Source organism: Pithys albifrons, chromosome 13 (assembly GCF_047495875.1).
Source record: "Pithys albifrons albifrons isolate INPA30051 chromosome 13, PitAlb_v1, whole genome shotgun sequence".
Taxonomy (NCBI): Eukaryota; Metazoa; Chordata; class Aves; order Passeriformes; family Thamnophilidae; genus Pithys; species Pithys albifrons.
Window position 1 is genome coordinate 11,307,245 of NC_092470.1, and position 17,375 is coordinate 11,324,619.

A 17,375-nucleotide genomic window follows, 5' to 3' on the forward strand; every position below is an offset into this window, starting at 1 on the left:
ATACCAAAATTACTGTTTTAGTTGAGTCACTTCAACCTAAAAATGCTAAACACGAATATTCGGTAAATGCTGCTGCGGGGCCGCCTCCCGAGTCAGGCCGAGGTACAGACCCCGCGGCCTGAGAGAGGGGCCGAGCAGCAGCAGGAGCCGCACAGCCCCTCTAGGCCCGGGTCAGCAGGCGTTCTGAAGGATGCTGATAAAAGGAGGGGGGAAATGCAGGTGAAAAACCCCAAGGCCTGAAGCTCTGCCAAAGGAGAGGGTGGACCCGCACCCCGGCCCGGGGCTGCCCTCACGAAGGGGGCAGCGCGGGGCACGAGGCACCGGGCGCGAATGGCTGGGAACGGCGGGACTGTCTTCCCTCCCAGCGAGCTGCCCCTGCTTTCTGCTGGCCGGGTTTGTGCGGCACAGCCCGAGAGGAACCGCGCTCTGGGCAGCGCTCCGGAACAGACACAGACAGGGCGGTGCGGCCCGGCCGGACCGCGCTCTGCCCGCGCCGCTTCCGCTCCGCCCGCGCTGCACTTTGGTTCCGTTCCGGGGCCTGCGGGGGCCGCGGGGAGCGGAGCGGGGCAGGTGAGGAGGGGATGGCGCAGGGCAGGGGATGAGCAGGGGATGGAGGAGGGCACGGGTGAGGAGGGGCTGGAAGCGGGCAGGGATGAGGAGCGAGGCGGGGCGGGCTGGGCTGGGGCTGTGGGCCCGCGGGGAGGCGGCTCCGCGCCCAGAGGGGCCTGCGGGCCCGGGACAGCAGAAGGGCCGTGCTGGTCCCGTGGGCGGTGCCGGGCGGGGTCAGTGCCCGCAGCGCTCACAGCGGCTCGGACGGAGCTCCCGCATCCCCTGAGCCTCACGCACCCCGCGGTGTCAGCACCCACAGCCCCAGCTGCCCCGGAGGTGCGGTGGGAGAGTGGGAGGGAGCTCTCCAGCAGAAGCGATCTAACTGGGTTGGGGGATCAGGTGTAGATGGAGTGAATTACAGGCTTAAAATATGTCTGAAGTGAGATTTGGGCCTAGCAAGCCGTGTGCACTCTCTGGTGCCCTTTTCCGAGCAGAGCGCTGTGTGCGTGCCGCTGTCACTGGTGGCAGCGCTTACCCCGAGGGCTCAGCATCCCTGTCGGTGTCACCAGCCAGAGCCCTCAGGGCGTCCCCGCTGGCACCGCCGGGCACCGACATCGTGCCCTGAAAAGAATCGGTGGCAGCTGGGAATGCATCTCCAATTCCAGGGCCTCTCACCCTCCCTGCCTTTTGAGGAAACTTAGTAAGAGTATTTGTTTTGTCTCAGAGCTATTTAAAAGCAAATTGCACTATAAAATTCGTGTGCATATTAGATTTTGTGAGTGTTTGAATGGACATCCTTGACCTTTCGGAAGTTAGATTTTGTCCGAGGGGAAAGCATGACAGCATGCATGAGTATTGAATTTTACCAGACAGTAACAATTAATTTTTTCTGGCATTAATTTTAGATTTTTATTGGAAAGTTAGCTGAGTTTTTTGGCTTTGTTATTTTCCAATTAAATTACACTTGATTTTATTTAAACACTTAATTTTGGATCTCATCTCAGGAATTACTGTTTGTTTGTTTTTGTTAAACTTGACTGTTTTGTTACATCATTTCATAAGTGTGATCCCTGACAGGAGAAAGTAAACTTAAATTAGCTGAAAGCAAATACTGAGAATGAGTTTTTTTCATTTCCAGTGTTGCAGCACAAAGTGCAGAAGGCAGTTTGTAACTACTGCAGGCTGTGCAGGCTGCTGGCTGGGGGCTGCTTTGAAGATCAGAGAGGACCCTCAGTGATCTGTCAGAAGGATTTTACTAAAGCTGGGAGTGTGACTGAGCCTGAGCACACAGAGCACTAATTCTGTCTGCACTGGGTCTGGGCACATGGGCCTGTTCCTGATGCGTTGCTCAGGGTACATGGTGAAAATTCTGCACCAGCTGCAGGGAGTGAGACAACACCTGTGTGGATGGAAGCCTGGAAAATACCCATCAATGGTACTAAACAGTTACAAACTTGCAGATCAAGTCAGGATTGGGTCAGCATTTACCATCTGCTACAGGGATCACCAAAGCCCTGTTCTTGGCTTTTCTAATTTTTCAACCTCAAGTTTTGCTCTTGGAAGATTTCTGATGTCTCAGAAAGTTCTGGCTAAGAGAGTTTTCATTTAGTGTGTGGTTGCCCCACACACAGTAAACTGTTTCAGGATAGAGATCTAGATTTGTACAATTGACTTTTCTCTTAGGGATTTCTGTCCTGGAGGCAGGTAGGCATTGTTGGTAGTCATGCTCAAGACTCATGGGATTGCTCATCCAGGTAAACACTGTTTACCAGTGTTTTCATGAACTTTAAGGCACTGATCCTAACAATAGAAAAAAATACACTTCTGCAGGAGTTGAGTGTGATAGCTTAGTGAAATTATGAACGTGCATATAAATGCTTTAAGGATGCAGATCTCAGGTTCTTTCCAGCCATTTCTCTTGTGCTGTCCAGAAATCTCTTTGGAGTTCCTGGGGCTCTTACAACCAAATCAGATGATTTTATTATTCTTTTGTTATAGGAAATACCTTCTCTGATGAGTATTTTTTGTTAAATAGGATAATGTAGAATTATTTTAATAAATTAGTTTGTAGTAACTGGATTTTTATTTAATAACATATTGTCTGTTTCAGATAACCATGTCTTTGAGTTCATCTACACAAGGACCAAAGAGAAGTACTGAGTGTTTGGAATCCCTGGAACTACAGACTCCATCATCATTTCAGGATAACCCTCTTCAACAACTACAGTTGGCATCCCAGGAAGTGCTGGAAAGGGCGAAAAAGAGCGGGAGATCAAAATGCCCCCGATGCAATAGTTCAAGGATGTTCTATTGTTACACGTGCTTTGTTCCTGTTGAAACTGTCCCTACCAAAGAAATTCCAACTGTGAAGGTTAATATTTCTTACGGATTTTTTGTAATGTCCTTTTAGTTCCTATGGACAGAGAATAGTCTGTCTGTGACTATTTCTTTTCTAAGTCATGCTTGGTGGACATTCCTCTTTAACACAGCTACAGTTATGAATAAACTACAGTTAGATAAAATTACTGTCCTTATGTGAGGAATTACATGTACAAATACTGAAAATGTTCCAGTCCTCACATAAACACTCATGTAACTACCAGATGAGAATATAAGCTGAAGTCACTCAGCTTCTCAGTCAACTCTGTTTTCACTTAGTTCTTGGAAGTTTCTTTACGGTGCTCTTGCTCATTCTTTAGTTTTTAATAACCGACCAGAACAGATTATATTGTGAACAAAAAATACGATTTTTTTCCTTAACCAACAATGAATTTTACATAAAATGTGAGCTAAAAGGCATTCCCAAATATCATGGTTGTATAATTCAGATAACCACTCTCAAAATTTAATTAAACAGTGTAGTGCCTTTCAGTTAAAATACTTGAAGAAACCATCTGAGAGGACTGAGACATTTTGCAAAATCACATAGGAATAAGACACTGGAGTTTGAACACATTATGGAAATACTTTAGAAGTACTTTAGACATTTGACGTAGTGAATTTAGGTGTATTTTCATTAAAATGGCCATTTTTGCAATTGGGTGAATACCTAATAGAGATAAGAATTCATATTTAGAACTATTATGTTGCTCAGATTAAGACCCCATCTTACTTACCTTATTGACTCTATTCCTAGATTCTACCACGCTGCTGCTGAGGTATTTCCATAAACTGAGAAAACATAAAAGATGCCTCTTGTCACTTGTCTCTAGTTTAGTTCCAAGCCTAGGAAAACAAAAACATCCAAAGTTGTCAGACATGTTTTAATTATATGCCCATAGGGATTTCTCCTGAATTTTGTATAAGTTTTTGTACAAATGTTTATACCTGTATATATGATCATAAATGTTTTTTTAACTCCAGTTACCTTTGAAGATTGACATTATCAAACACCCAAATGAAATAGATGGGAAGAGCACTGCTGTGCATGCCAAGCTCCTGGCACCTGATGATGTTACAATTTATAAATACCCTTGCATTCCTGAATATGAAGAAAAGAGACATGAAGTAAGGAAACTGTCTAACCCCTTTGAACTTCCTGTGTTCACCACCTTACCCAGTTGGTAACTGGATTCATTATGTACCACATATGAAGAAATGGTTAAACAGCAAGTTAAACAGCATTAGGTGTTGTGCTCATCATAGACAGCAGCTGCAGTATTTAAATTTTCTTACAATTTTTAACAAGGGAAACCACTTAAAATGCAACTCTTGTCTATCACACAGAGATTGAAAAAAGTGAGCTATGAACTTCAGTGGTATGTTTTTTTAAATGGTGTGACTACTCTGAAATGTAGTACTTACACATTTAACATCATAGTAACACTTTCTTTTTTGTTTGGCTACATAAAGAAGAGGATAATGTACATACCTTATAGATGCCTTATAGAGATGTTATTTTTTTCAAGGAATGAACCATACAAGAAAGTACACATGGCAGAGGCAGGAAGCTGAAAAAAAGCAGAAAGAGCAATGAGGAAGGCAGGGAAAGGTCTTTCTGTAAGATATGTGGGACCTGCAAAGACAAAAGGGCAGAGATGATTTCTTCTGATCTAAAATCTGTGAACGAAATCAGAATCTATTCTTTTTGGCCTTCCTGTCCCATATTCTGCAATTACAAGTGATATTTGAACTTTCTTAGAGCTGACACAGTTGTCTTGGCTGAAAAAAACCCATATCTTATGGAAGTATTAGAGTTGGTAGTGGAAATGTGGAAGTGACATTAATTAAACATCTCTGTTAGATATCTTAACTCATTATTTTAATATGAATTAACATGATTTTAACATGAATTTAACATTATATTAGGCAACAGAATATTTTATACGAGATACTTTTTTATCTTGTTGTGACTTAAATGTTTTTAAGCAGGGGTATAAAATTTCTGTTTTCTAATGGAACAGTTCCTGGTGTTTTGTTAGCTTTTGTTGACACTCATCTCTTTTTTTTCATTCAGATAGCACTTATATTTCCTGGCCCCAATTCGGTTTCAGTAAAAGATCTTGCTTTCCATCTCCAAAAGCACTCTCCAAAAGGTGTCTGTAATAGCGATGATGACTGTTCCAAAGAGCCGGTTCTCAAACAAGCAAAAATAGAACCTAAAGAAGAAAAACCTCCAGATGACTGCACCTCTGGCAGCAGGAATGAAGGCACTAGACTGAAGAGAATAATATTTATTGACAGTACCTGGAATCAAACCAAGAAGATAATAACTGATGAACGACTTCAAGGTAAAATACAAGTTGATATTGAGATGTTGCTGCTACAGAAACAATTAAGGGACATATGTCTGTAATAGACCTGAGCATGATGCAAGTGTGTATCTCCCCCTATTTGTGAGTGTACAGGGAAGAGCTGGGAGCCTGTTTCAGTGCTGTAAATGCTCCCTGAGCCAAAGGCTCTGTTAATTTTCACGTCACATCATTTGTTTTGCAAAGTGATAATACATTAAGAAAGCATTTACATTTATTCTCTCACTTCTCTATTGGAACAAATCTCATCTCACAGAATAGGAGCTGTCATGTTAGACAATAGAACTTCTGTTTGAATGACCTCTGAAGAAAGCCAGAAAGGTTTCCTTTGCAGGTGGGTCTCTGCTTTTTCAGGAGATCCAGGGGAACAAGTTGTAGGTGGTGGGGGCAGACAGGCCACTGAAGGGTAAACAAGGGATTTAGGAGGCACAGCACAAGCATGTCAGGGTTGGTTTCTCTTTCTACCGAAGTTTTCACATGGGAATTTCCATGACCTCACTACTTTCCAGACAAAAAGGGAATGCCTGCTTGCCCTCCATACCCTCCCAGCTCTGAAAGCAGAATCTGCATAAATTTCTTGGGTTAGGTTCACTACAAGAAGTTTACCTTGAAGCGTGCTAATTAAAACCACAAAAGACAAAACAATTTAGCAGTGGCATTCCCTTTCCTTTGAAATGAATAGGAATTTGAAACCACTTTCATTTGTGAAAAAGGTGCACTTAACTGGGAGAGAGGCTCTCAAGTTTATATGCAGTATATATAACTTAGTGCCTGCTTTGCACTGAATCGTACAAGGAATTTCACAGACTTTCTTCCATGGAAGATGAATGTTGCCTTGGTGTCTAGTCAGTTTATTAAAGCATCCCACATGTTAGTATAATGTATTGGCTAATTAAAATCCTGTTAAAAGTATTTAGTTTAACGCAAAACATACTCTATCAACTATACTGAAGTATTACTGTAACAATTAGAGTAATTGCATGTTGCAAGTGTCTGTAAAGCATTTGGAACTTATTTTAAGAGGATAAATTCAAGAAAAGCAAGGCAGCCAGGGGAACTGAAGATTTCCACGGAAGCTTATGCAGTATTTCAGCCAAAAAGTCATAGTTGGTGTTCCTTTGGGGCTCTCAAAGAATGGTTTCCAGGTACCCCATGGCCATGCTGATCTGGTGGACTCTTCTCTTCTGTCCAGAATACCATCTTGGTTCGAGCTGCTGTCCAGTCGTGTTTCCCTGAGCACACTTCAGGGTTGCTGTAAGGTTTGATAGTGCCATGCACTCAGTGTCTCTTACAGGCAGAGTTTTACCACCCACTCACAAGGTGTAACAGTTGCAGAGCCCCTGCATGCCTTGTTTTCTTTAGTGCCCCTCACATAGAACATAAATTGCATTATCACTCCTTTTAGAGGTTACAAGTTTGATTTCCAAGATGAATAGGACAGAGTTGCCTTAGGCATAAATTGATGAAATTTTTATGCTGTACACACATGGAAAATAGAGAAGTGTTGTCATTTTTCTGTTCAGTTGCAAAGGAAGTCATAATCCAACAAAATATTCCTTGTATATTGAAGTTCAAAAAGAACTGTTCATAATTCCAAGTAAGTAATCGCCATACTTAGAAAGATTAAGTTACAAGAAATTCTGGATGGAAACATAAATGAAGCCAGGAAAATTTAAAGAAAACCTTGTGTTTTGTAACCTTGTATTTATATTGAGAGTCAATCTAGCACATTGTGCTGCAGGAGAAAGCAAATGAGTACATCAATCTAAAAAAAAAAGAAGCCTGGACAAAAAAGTACTTTTATATCTTCTTGGAAAAGTAATATATCTTTAGAAAGCAAAACTAAATCAGTTGTGTTAAAGACAGGAAGTGTTTGAAAGTTGGTAATGTCTAGGATTGATTACTTCATTAAAAGTGATCTCTATATCAGAAACAGTTGAATCTAATGTTAATAATTACTTTCTCACATGAGTGATGGAGCTTATTTGCAACATCAACATGCCTGTTGAAGAAACAGATTACTTTGGTATTTTTTCCTGTAAATTTGATCCACTTTGTATTATCCAAATATTTTATTATCTTTTACGTTAGTATTGTAAGCTTTCATATGAAAAAAAACCATTTGTAATAAAACATTGCCTTTAGCTGGATGCAGATACAGGACAGATGAAACATGCTCAGTAAACTCTAACCTTTAACCCCTCTATTTTTATTTTATAAAAAACTGCTAAAATTTTTTGTTTGAAATTAACTGATGCTGCATTTGTTGTAAGCTTAGTAGTGTCCATGGTCTTGCCTTCAATGAACTTTGGTTTGTATTCAGACCACAACTATGTGGGAGTTTTTGTTGGAGGAATAATCTGGATTCACTTTACTGCTGTTACGGCAAAAGTGTCGCTGAATTGGGTGGAGGTTTCACTTTGGTTAGGGCTGAGATTTCAAGTATTGAAAACTCATGAGGGAAACAAACTTAATGCAATTTCCAACTATTGTTTTAGCTTTCACATGTATAGGCATCCTAGCCACCAGTCCACATTGTCTAATCTGTGTCATTTTTTTTTCTTGACAGGGTTGCTACAAATTGAGTTGAAGACAAGGAAAACGTGTTTTTGGCGTCATCAGAAGGGAAAGCCAGATACGTACCTCTCCACAATAGAAGCAATTTATTATTTCCTTGTGGACTATCATCAGGAAATTTTGAAAGAGAACTACCAAGGACAATATGATAATCTGCTTTTTTTCTTTTCATTTATGTATACATTGATTAAAAATGCCAAGCGTTGTGCAGAAAAAGAGTAAGATGCATCTCTGTGTGCATGACAGGACTTTTTTATGTAATGACAAACTGCACAAACATAACTGGTTTTGTCTGACTGAAATCTGGAAATAGATTGTACTCAACAATGGCTACAGTGTAAGCTGCAGACCTCATCCTGCACACTTGAGGTTGTAGAACTACTCAGATGAGCAGTCTGATTAGAGTTACTCACTTGAAAACCATTACACTTTGCTAAATACTTCTGTATTTCATCCCACAGGCCTGCCGTGCCCACTGTGGTGAGCACATTTCCTGAGATGGGGATAGGAGGACTTGCCCCTCTTGCCATAAGGAGTGATCTCCCTAACTGTAAAAAGGAATTAACATGCTAGCTTTTTATTGTTACTAATATTTTATGTCAGGTGTTTTCTTTTGTTTTACACAGTAATAAGGGTTTCATGACACGAAAAGCTTACTGAAATGAATAGGGTGGTATTTAGTTGGGGAGGGGGGGAGAGTTGCACCAAAACAAAATGAATTAATTGAATGCAAATTATTTACTTTCAAGATTAAATTCGGAAAATGGTTCTAGTAATAAAAAATGATCTCTTTAAACATCACTATACAGTGTATGATTTCTGTAGTACCATTCACATACTGTTGTATTAAGATTATTCTCAGCTTCTTGGGTAGACTTTTTCAAACAAATTCATTTAAGTGTTTGTTACATAATATTATTTGGGGGGACACTAACAATGAATGTCACTATGGCGTAAAATTGGGTAGATGCCACATGTATTTGGAGCAGCAGAACAGGCTCATTGCACTGTGGGAGCTGCCTGAAAACGGAGATCTTTCTGCAGGACTCAACACAAAGTAATTTGCAGTGACAAGAAACAGACAAGATGATGGTTGTGACTACAACATTTCTAATGTGACTCCCTGAAATTAGGCAGACTCTGAATGACTGACATGACTCCCTTAAATGAGGCAGACTGAATGTACTGCTTTGTCTTTTGCAATAATAGTGCAAATGTGAACACATAGGTGAGAATTTCTCTGCTGGGTTTTGCTGGAGGTGCAGCACTGCTGTCACAGTCAGCATGTGGGAATGTGACATTGCCATGTTTTACTGTGCAGCCAATGCTGGCAGAGGCAGCAGACCTGAGCTGCCCTGACAAGCAGAGTTACAGGCACATATTTTATTACACTAGGAGGGCTAGGTGATTTCTATGTTCTGGTGAACACAGAAATAGTGTCTTGAAAAATGCTTCAAGAAAATCTTTTTACACTTACACAGCAATCCATACAGGTTCAAACAACTGATTTGTGCTGTGTTTTAATGCTTCAACATATTGAAATAATTTAATATTGCTTAAAACAATTCTTAATAATGCCTAAAATAAGATACAAGTACACTCTCCCAAGTCATCCTTCAGATTTGTGTGCTTATCTACTCAAGTGAGTGCAAATAGAAGTACATTTCAGAGGATGACGGAAACAAACCTCCTCCATCTGCAAACAGAAATGCTGGTTATGTTACCTGAATCCCCCTGAAATGTGGATGAACTGCAACAGCACCACAGGAAACAGGCCTGAAGTCAGAATAAGAAAGATAATTTTATGTCTACCTATATATTGAGTTCATGTGGCAGGCAACGAGAAAAAGCAGCAGTAATGTCTCAGTGCTATTGAAACAACACTACTTATTCATTTGGTTCTTACTGCTATTGAGAGGTTATTTTGGCCTTTTAAAATGATTAATGCTATTTCCTTTGCTATGAATTTTGATAGTCTTTTGACATCTCTATCTGTTCTTGTATTTCTTAAACAAAGATTGTTGTAATATTTTTTTTAAAATCACACAAGTATAATAGCTTGAGAAGGAAACTTTCACCCACTTAAAACAAACAAAAATAAAATGAACCCACTGACCTAATGTTTTACAAGAACCAGAGAGAAAAATTTGGGGGGAGAGAGGGAGTTACTTCCAAGTCACATTTCCCTGAAAACATGTTTTTTATTTAAGAAGCAGAGGTCAGATAAAAGCTTGTATAAGCGCTGCTCTTTGTTACTTTTGGAAAATAGTTTTATAAGGTTAAAAATTGTTTCCAAATTTAAGTTTTGTGTACTTCACTTCATGTGAACAATGGGAATTAAGAAACTGTTCCAAAAGAAAATTATTTTAATTCTCAGGTGACATTAATGTACAGAAAATATTTTAAATCTGGAACACTGTGTCCAGGAATTGGATTCAGATTCTTTTTCTTCCAGTGCAACCTCAGTGTAATGCAAGAATCATTTGTTATACCCAGGGACAAAGGCACAGCCAATATCTATAATTCATTATAATTCACTGTAATTCATTCAATATCTATAATTCACTGTTGGTATTTCTCTGATAACCTTTTATGGGGGCAGGAAAAAGGTTATTGTCACTTCTGCTGCAAATCCGTCCTGTCTGAGCAGACGTAGCTTCCCCTTCTATCCCATATATAAAAATATTTAAATGCTCTCTTTAATTCCAGTGTTGGTGGAAGAAGCCAAACCAAGTCATCCATCTCACGCTGAAAGCATCTCAATACCACTCATTCATTTTTCCAGCTTTGAGTCTAAAGAAAAAATTTGTTCTGCTAAATGAAAGCAATCAAGTGGTTAATCCTTTCAAGTGCAATTAGCAGCACTGACCTCCCTGTTCTTTAAAATGAGGGTCAGGGGGAGGTAAAGGCCAGTTCTGGGCCCTTCCTTTCATATCAGAATACCCCTTCACTAACTATCTCTTCTGTTTCCAAAAACATCACAGACCAAGAGGGAAAACCAGGCTTCTGCTTCCATTAGCAGTAACTTAAACAGCCATAAGTTAAAGGGGGAGGAAAAGGAAGAGCATCTCTATCTCCTTTCACAACAGAAGACATCTGGCCTCCTGTGGGGAGGCCCCAGATAACAAAGAACCTGTCATTGCAAACCTCCGCGATGTGTTCAGAGAACCGTTTTACCTGCAGTCTGGCTCATTCATTTCCTGCCACTGGAGCCATCTGCTTTTGCTTATTGTGGGTATTTTTGTTCTTTCTTTGGCCAGGAGCATGAAGTGGCTTCACTTTAGCATGCCTGTATGCTTGGTCAGAGGGAGTATTTAATCCCTCTCTCAAAATGAATAAGAGAGGGAGCTGCAGAAAACAATTCCTTTCCTGGAAGGTAGCACAAATGTCATCCAAGCTGAGGTTGAATAAAGGGTCATGTCAGTCCATGGGGTAAAGATACACTGAGATTGAAAAGAGATGCCAACTTGGAATCCACAGCAGAACCTTACAAAGTGCTTGTAATCTTACCTTATTTAAATCCTTTGCTGCTGCTCCTTGCAATTTTTTTTCAGTTGGAGTCCATCTGGTTTTCCAGAGATTTCTTCAGGCCCCACTGCAGAGTACCACAGACATTTGTTCTTGCTTTTCCCTTGCACTGAGTTTCAGTATTTTGTCTGAATGCTTTAAAAAATCAATCTACATAAATTATGGTTATAGCTCACTGTATACAACGTAATGTGGTAGGAAAATCCATTATAACTACCCCTACCTTTGAAATGGCCAAAAGAAGGAAGGGGTGGGGGGGAACTTTCTCTTAATTTCCCATCATTTACTATAATGCAGTTAGTATGTTCCCAGGTACCATTAATTTGTATCTCAGAGTATTCTGGGACACAGAAATTAATGGTGATTGCAGCACAGTTCAAACAGGAAAGCTTTACCACTAAAGATTAAAATACCATGTGGCAGTTAAATCCCTGATCTGATATCAGAATATTAAGGACTCCATCATTCCCTTGTCTTGAAGGACACCAGTTTAGTAAAATTCCAATCCTGTCATTAGTAAGAATGTTAATTGTGACATTTAGTAATACTGACATTCAAAGGAAGTGTTTACCACATTCTTTGTGTTTGCTTATTTCACAAGGTAACACATTGATGCCATTTTGTGGATTCCAAAGGGAAATGAGATGCTGCAGAATTTTGGAAGTAGTGTATCACATTAAACTAAAAACACTCATAGTGGTGTGATTTCTTTACCACTATCTGCCAGAATCACATTCAAATAGTTCTTGAGTTCCACAGCAAGAGGTGGGAATTACTTCTCTAATGCAAAGCAGACGGCAGACGTTGTATTTTCACCTCATGGAAAGTGGAAATTTTTGTCTAACTTTAGCAATAGTGGTGCAGTTACCACATGATTTTACTGCTGAGTTTTCAGCCCACTGGTGTTGCAATAGGATGTTTAGAAACACACCACAGAAGAGAATGCTCCACGCCAACATTCCCCACATTGAGTCCTACTCCACCTATGATCCTGCACACGGTGCTTCCCTTACCCATAAAGGTAATTTCTGCCCTGGGTAACAAGTCTCTACACACAAAGCTGGGTCTATAAGCCAGTTAAGCTCAACAGGAAACCTAGAGCTGAGAATTATTACTTCAAAGGTTCTGATGGCCACATTTTTCAACAACAGGGGTAGCCGTACACATACAGTGAGGACAGAAATGTACACACGCAGAAACACATGTACATGTGTTAGTGTCAATGAGTATATACCTCTCTCCTAGTGATACATCATTTAGGACACAAGCCAAATATTTCCTCTGTTGCTGTTTCTGTCTTAGGGGAGATAAAAAAAATGAAAATGTGATATCAGAGTTTACAGTATAAAGATTCAGCTGTTACATGTATAGGGAAAATGTATACTTTAATAACTAGACATACAGCTGAGCCTGTTAATGTACACAGATGAGCAGTTTGACTGGGAATTCATGTAAGTTTGGATGTACTATCCAGCACAAGTGCTGTGTTATCTCTCCAAACAACACACTGAAAAAAACAAATGTTTTATATGTTTACACCATTCTGAATGTTGCAGCTGAGTCTAATGCAGCTCCCTCCACTTCTCTTACAACTTACCACATTTTCTTTGCAGCACCAAGCAGCACTGAAGTATTACATTTGCAAAAAAAGTAAAAGTTAACAACATCCAACCAGTGGAAAAATGCTATTAGACATAATGCAGTGTGATGGTTTCTTTGCTGGCCTTTGATTACTTACTGGAGAATAAAATAATCAACCAGAGTTAGTGTTTCTCTCAGTTTTTCTAAATGAAAGTAGTTTATAAATTCCTCAGTTTATGCTAGTATTTACATATTCAAAGTATTTTATTACAAACAACAGCATGTGAATCTGTGACTGTAACTGTACATTTCATAATGTATCTTCTTCCAAAGTGAGATAACATTGGGCCTTTACACTGAAGAACATATTTGTACATATGATCTGGTATAACATGTAATTTCACAGACAACTTGTTTTGTAGAGGTAAACATACATGTCTCAACAGACATGATATCATGAATAATTGAATATGATCCCTAGTTACATTAATGGCTGTATCTGTTAATGTCTAAAGTCCTGGGTTTAAGCATACTTGAGGGGCCTTCAGGCTTTCCTCCTAATGAGTTTCCATATGGAAAACCTTTCTCCTACTCAATTTAAAATGGAATTATAAAGAACATTCCCAGGTAGCACTCCATTTTGAAGCATCTCATAGTCACTGAGGTGGGTTTTTTTAACCATACTTGAATGCCACCCTCACAGCCTGGAAGTCTGCTTTGGAACAATTTCTGAAATTATTTGCTTTGGAGATGGATGCCAGTGAATTGAAGAGACTCAAACTCCTTGCAGGTCTCAAAAAGTATCCTTAACTGTCTTTTCTACAGAAGAACAATACTTTGGGTTCCAGCAAAGTTTGCTTAAGCTGAAATTCTACCTTCACAACAGAAATGTTGTTCTTAATGCTAAGTAAAAAAAATAAATTATTTCAAGGCCATCATAACATTTTATTTCTTTCAAAAACTGTTTTTGAGGTTTCAGTTTTGCAACTAAATTGTTTGCCAAATGCAACATGAATTCCAACAGACCTAAACCTGCATTTCCTAGTGATTAGTCTATGCAGCTGAAACCTTCTATAGAGCTCTTCCTGTTCACAGGCTTCCTTTGGGTGCATTCAGTGCTACAGTCTTTGTTTTGTTTTTTTCATATTTACAGCAGACAAGGAAGCAACTTGATACATCTTCCATTGTCAGAAACACCATGTAAAGCACCTCAGCCTCCTTGAAGCACTTGGATCACGTTACTTCCTCTTTTAACCTCACACGTGCCTAAGTGTGTTTAGAGTATTGGCTTTGGTGTGCATACATACATTGGCTGAGAGACCAAAAATGCTTTCATTCTATTCTGTAAGGACTGTTTGGCAAAAAATATAGCAACCTTTACATTGCCAAAAGCCTCCTCTTTTCCTTGAATATGGCTTACTTTAGGGAGCTGATTCAAAACTAATGCCGGAAGCAGCCAGGGAATTTGCCAACAAAACCATATTGGCCAGCTCTTGAATGCAGAATGCTCTCTAAGGTAGGCACAACCTAGCTGATTCTGCTCATTTTAAAGGAGAATTCATTGCAAAAATAAGAGTAACAAGCACAAAAAACAAAATCTTTTTTTTGAAGACCATGAAAACACAGTAGATTCAAGCAGGCAAGGTAATGTGCAACGCTTCAACTGTTCCAGCATATGGATAGTTCAATGGAAATGGCCAGGATTTGCTTTTGAAGGCCTCTGCAAAGTTCTGCCCTCTATGTATTGGCGATAGTCATTTTCAGTTAAACATCTACCTATGTATATCCATCTTGTGAGGCATCAATTTAGAAAAGACACTTTGTGTTTGTATCTCTATGTTGGCACTCTTCTTGAGAAAAATTATTGTATTATAAATAAAACCATACTAAACACATTCATTGGTTCTTAGTACCTTTTTTTGCTTTCCAGAGTCCCAGCATTGGCATGATAGTGAGAACAGAACTGGGATCTTCCTGTGCTGCTGAGTTTACTGTGTCACTTGCACCAATGACCAGAGCCAAGTCTGTATCTGAGACAAAAAGGAAATATATTATAAAATTTGTTATTATGAAAGCAAAAGCCACTGCTTCAAGTTATCAAGACAACACCAAAGCACATTAATCAAGCATACAATAAATGATGACAGTTTGTTGTTTCATCTGAATGACAAAATTAAGTCCATCTGTTGGTGTTCAAACCTAGAATCCAATCTTGGCAGCTCTATGTGCTAATGAAAACTATTAAAAAAATTTTGTGCATTCCCTATGCAAGATATCATAAAAATAAATACTCCCAAGGTTTAAGAGGCAGCCTTACGCAAGGCCCTGGTGAGGCTGCTAAAGGGAGCACATATGTGGGATCTGATAATGACGTCCACGATGTTATACTGCGTGGTGTGTTTCAACACTGCTCACTGACACTCCAGATCTACAATCTCTGTCCTGTTCAGCTCCTCAGGTCCATGGCTCTGCATGCAAGAACCACTCCATTCACATGCAATCCATTGTAGATCCAGGAATTCACATTTTAGTAGCTCAAGAGATTCCACAGCTTTGGTTAAGATAGTAGAAGACAGCTCTAAAAATTGGTAATAATTCCCAAAACCTCCAGCCGCAGTGGTCATGAAGGGCATATTTCTAGAGCACCTCTACTGATAAAAGGATGGTGTTTTGTTAAGAGCTTTAACACCAGCAGTATCACATCGATCTCCGTTATCCTCCTGCTCATTGAATCCTTCTAGGCACTCTTAATGGGTTTGTGAAATGTGACATCTGCACAAGCAGCTCTAATCCCTCTGCCAAACACATCCACATGCCTACTAGTGGTTTGGTTTTTTCTCCCCAAGGTGTTCAGAGTTTGCCCAGCAAAGTCAAGCTTATTAGTCTGTACATCTGTTCAGTCTCCTGGAGTCCATGTTAAAATCAGCACCACATTACACCTTCCATGTCTCTTAACCTTTCTTACCACAGGGTGGGCTATTCCTGGCAGAGAAGGATGTTCTGGCTGTACCATTACATTATCTTCTGCAAGAGCCCTCCAAGTGACTGAGGTGCAGGAGCCAAAGGAATTTAGTGTGCTGTTACATGCAGAGCAGCCTCCAAGTCTAAAACGACCGTAGGTCTACTTTGGGCATAGAAGGGAATAAAAGCAGCCTAACACAGAAATGTCTGATTTCCCTGCTGTTTCCAAGTTCCTAAAATGCATGCAAATGTAACATCAACAAACTTGCAACATCACATACATCAGTGCAAGCAGATTATCCTCACTGCCAGCAATGAAGCTACACCAATTTGAGATGTCTATGAAACACAGCTACATAATCTTGTCCTTCCATTCTGCATTTATAGGATGGACAGTGAGTCAGAAACATTTTAAGATTGTCAGCTGAAAACATTTGACACAGAGTCTTCTAGAGACAATAAATTCAAGAACCCATGGTACTAAATGTAGCTTGTAAACCTTCCTTTATGAGCTATCACCTGCATAGTTGCTTGGAACAAAATCATCTCGCTTTACTGCCATCCATTAGAGCTGGGTCTGGTGATGCAAAGCAGCTTTAAACCAGATAAAGCAGTGATGAATTCTTATGTGAAGGAAATATGGACAATGCAAGGTGATTTAAAGAACTGAAAAGGTGCTGTTGAAATTACCAGCTCCCCATCTGTCAGTGACCTGCACAGTCTCTAGTTTCATAGTTGGCAGCCTCAGAAGGAGGTGAAGGGTATAGAGGCTATATAGAGTCATCATCACCTTTCTTCCTGATGCTGTAGCTCATGAACATCTCCAGAGAAATTATCACAGCTGCTATAGCCTTCCTTACTTATGCAATGTGGAATATATTTGGAAAGGTTTGCCCTCCTTGCAAGTTCAGGCCTTATACAGAAAAAAATTCTAGAGACAAGTGAGTGAAAATTAAAACCACAAATCATTAACACCCTAAGCATTGATTTTTGTGTGCATATTTTTAACAATGCACCATTCTACTTGGAATTCACTATTTTATTACAAATAAAGCCTCTGACCCTTTTAAAAAGTAACTTCTTTAATCTTGAGGGGAAGAGTATATCAACATATTGACTAATAACAAATCTCTAGGACTTTGAGTGTTTTCTGTTGGGTTTTTTTAATGTGACTAAACAAAGTGGACTGCACTTAACATCACTCTCTACAGCAGCCTGCTTTGCTGGGGGAGGCACTTTGGCTGTTCTCTTCCCTTTTTTCCATATCCCCCTCCTTTCAGAGGCCCCTCATCAGGCTGACCCATCCGTTTGGCTTGGGGCTGCACGCAGCTGCCTCTGAGAGAAGCCAACTGTATTCTTGGGTCAGCTGGAGAGTCGGCTTGATTAAAACATGGGACACACAGCACTTCTCATGCCCATAACTCAGGG

General features: G+C 40.0%; 1 protein-coding gene across 6 annotated transcripts; it reads left to right on the plus strand.

Moving 5' to 3' along the window:
• The first annotated feature begins 304 nt into the window (after positions 1-304).
• DTWD1 (DTW domain containing 1) lies at positions 305-8,667 on the plus strand. Of its 6 annotated transcripts, none has more exons than XM_071568268.1 (6): positions 516-570; positions 1,688-1,902; positions 2,660-2,920; positions 3,913-4,056; positions 5,006-5,279; positions 7,870-8,667. In XM_071568268.1, exons 3-6 carry the CDS (start codon positions 2,666-2,668, stop codon positions 8,097-8,099), a joined length of 903 nt encoding a protein of 300 aa, XP_071424369.1. In that variant the 5' UTR covers positions 516-570; positions 1,688-1,902; positions 2,660-2,665; the 3' UTR covers positions 8,100-8,667. The 6 variants fall into 6 exon arrangements, with proteins under 6 accessions (XP_071424367.1, XP_071424369.1, XP_071424371.1 ...); XM_071568269.1 differs by lacking the exon at positions 516-570 and adding an exon at positions 839-885; XM_071568266.1 differs by lacking the exon at positions 1,688-1,902 and having other exon boundaries at positions 305-570.
• The last annotated feature ends 8,708 nt before the right edge of the window (positions 8,668-17,375 follow it).

Bases quoted from the DNA above. Each gene is read 5' to 3' on its own strand.
- DTWD1 (XM_071568266.1), top strand. From the start codon at position 331: ATGGCTGGGAACGGCGGGACTGTCTTCCCTCCCAGCGAGCTGCCCCTG. The intron at 4,057-5,005 runs GTAAGGAAACTG...TTTTTCATTCAG, and splicing joins ATGAAGAAAAGAGACATGAA to ATAGCACTTATATTTCCTGG. The intron at 5,280-7,869 runs GTAAAATACAAG...TTTTCTTGACAG, and splicing joins AACTGATGAACGACTTCAAG to GGTTGCTACAAATTGAGTTG.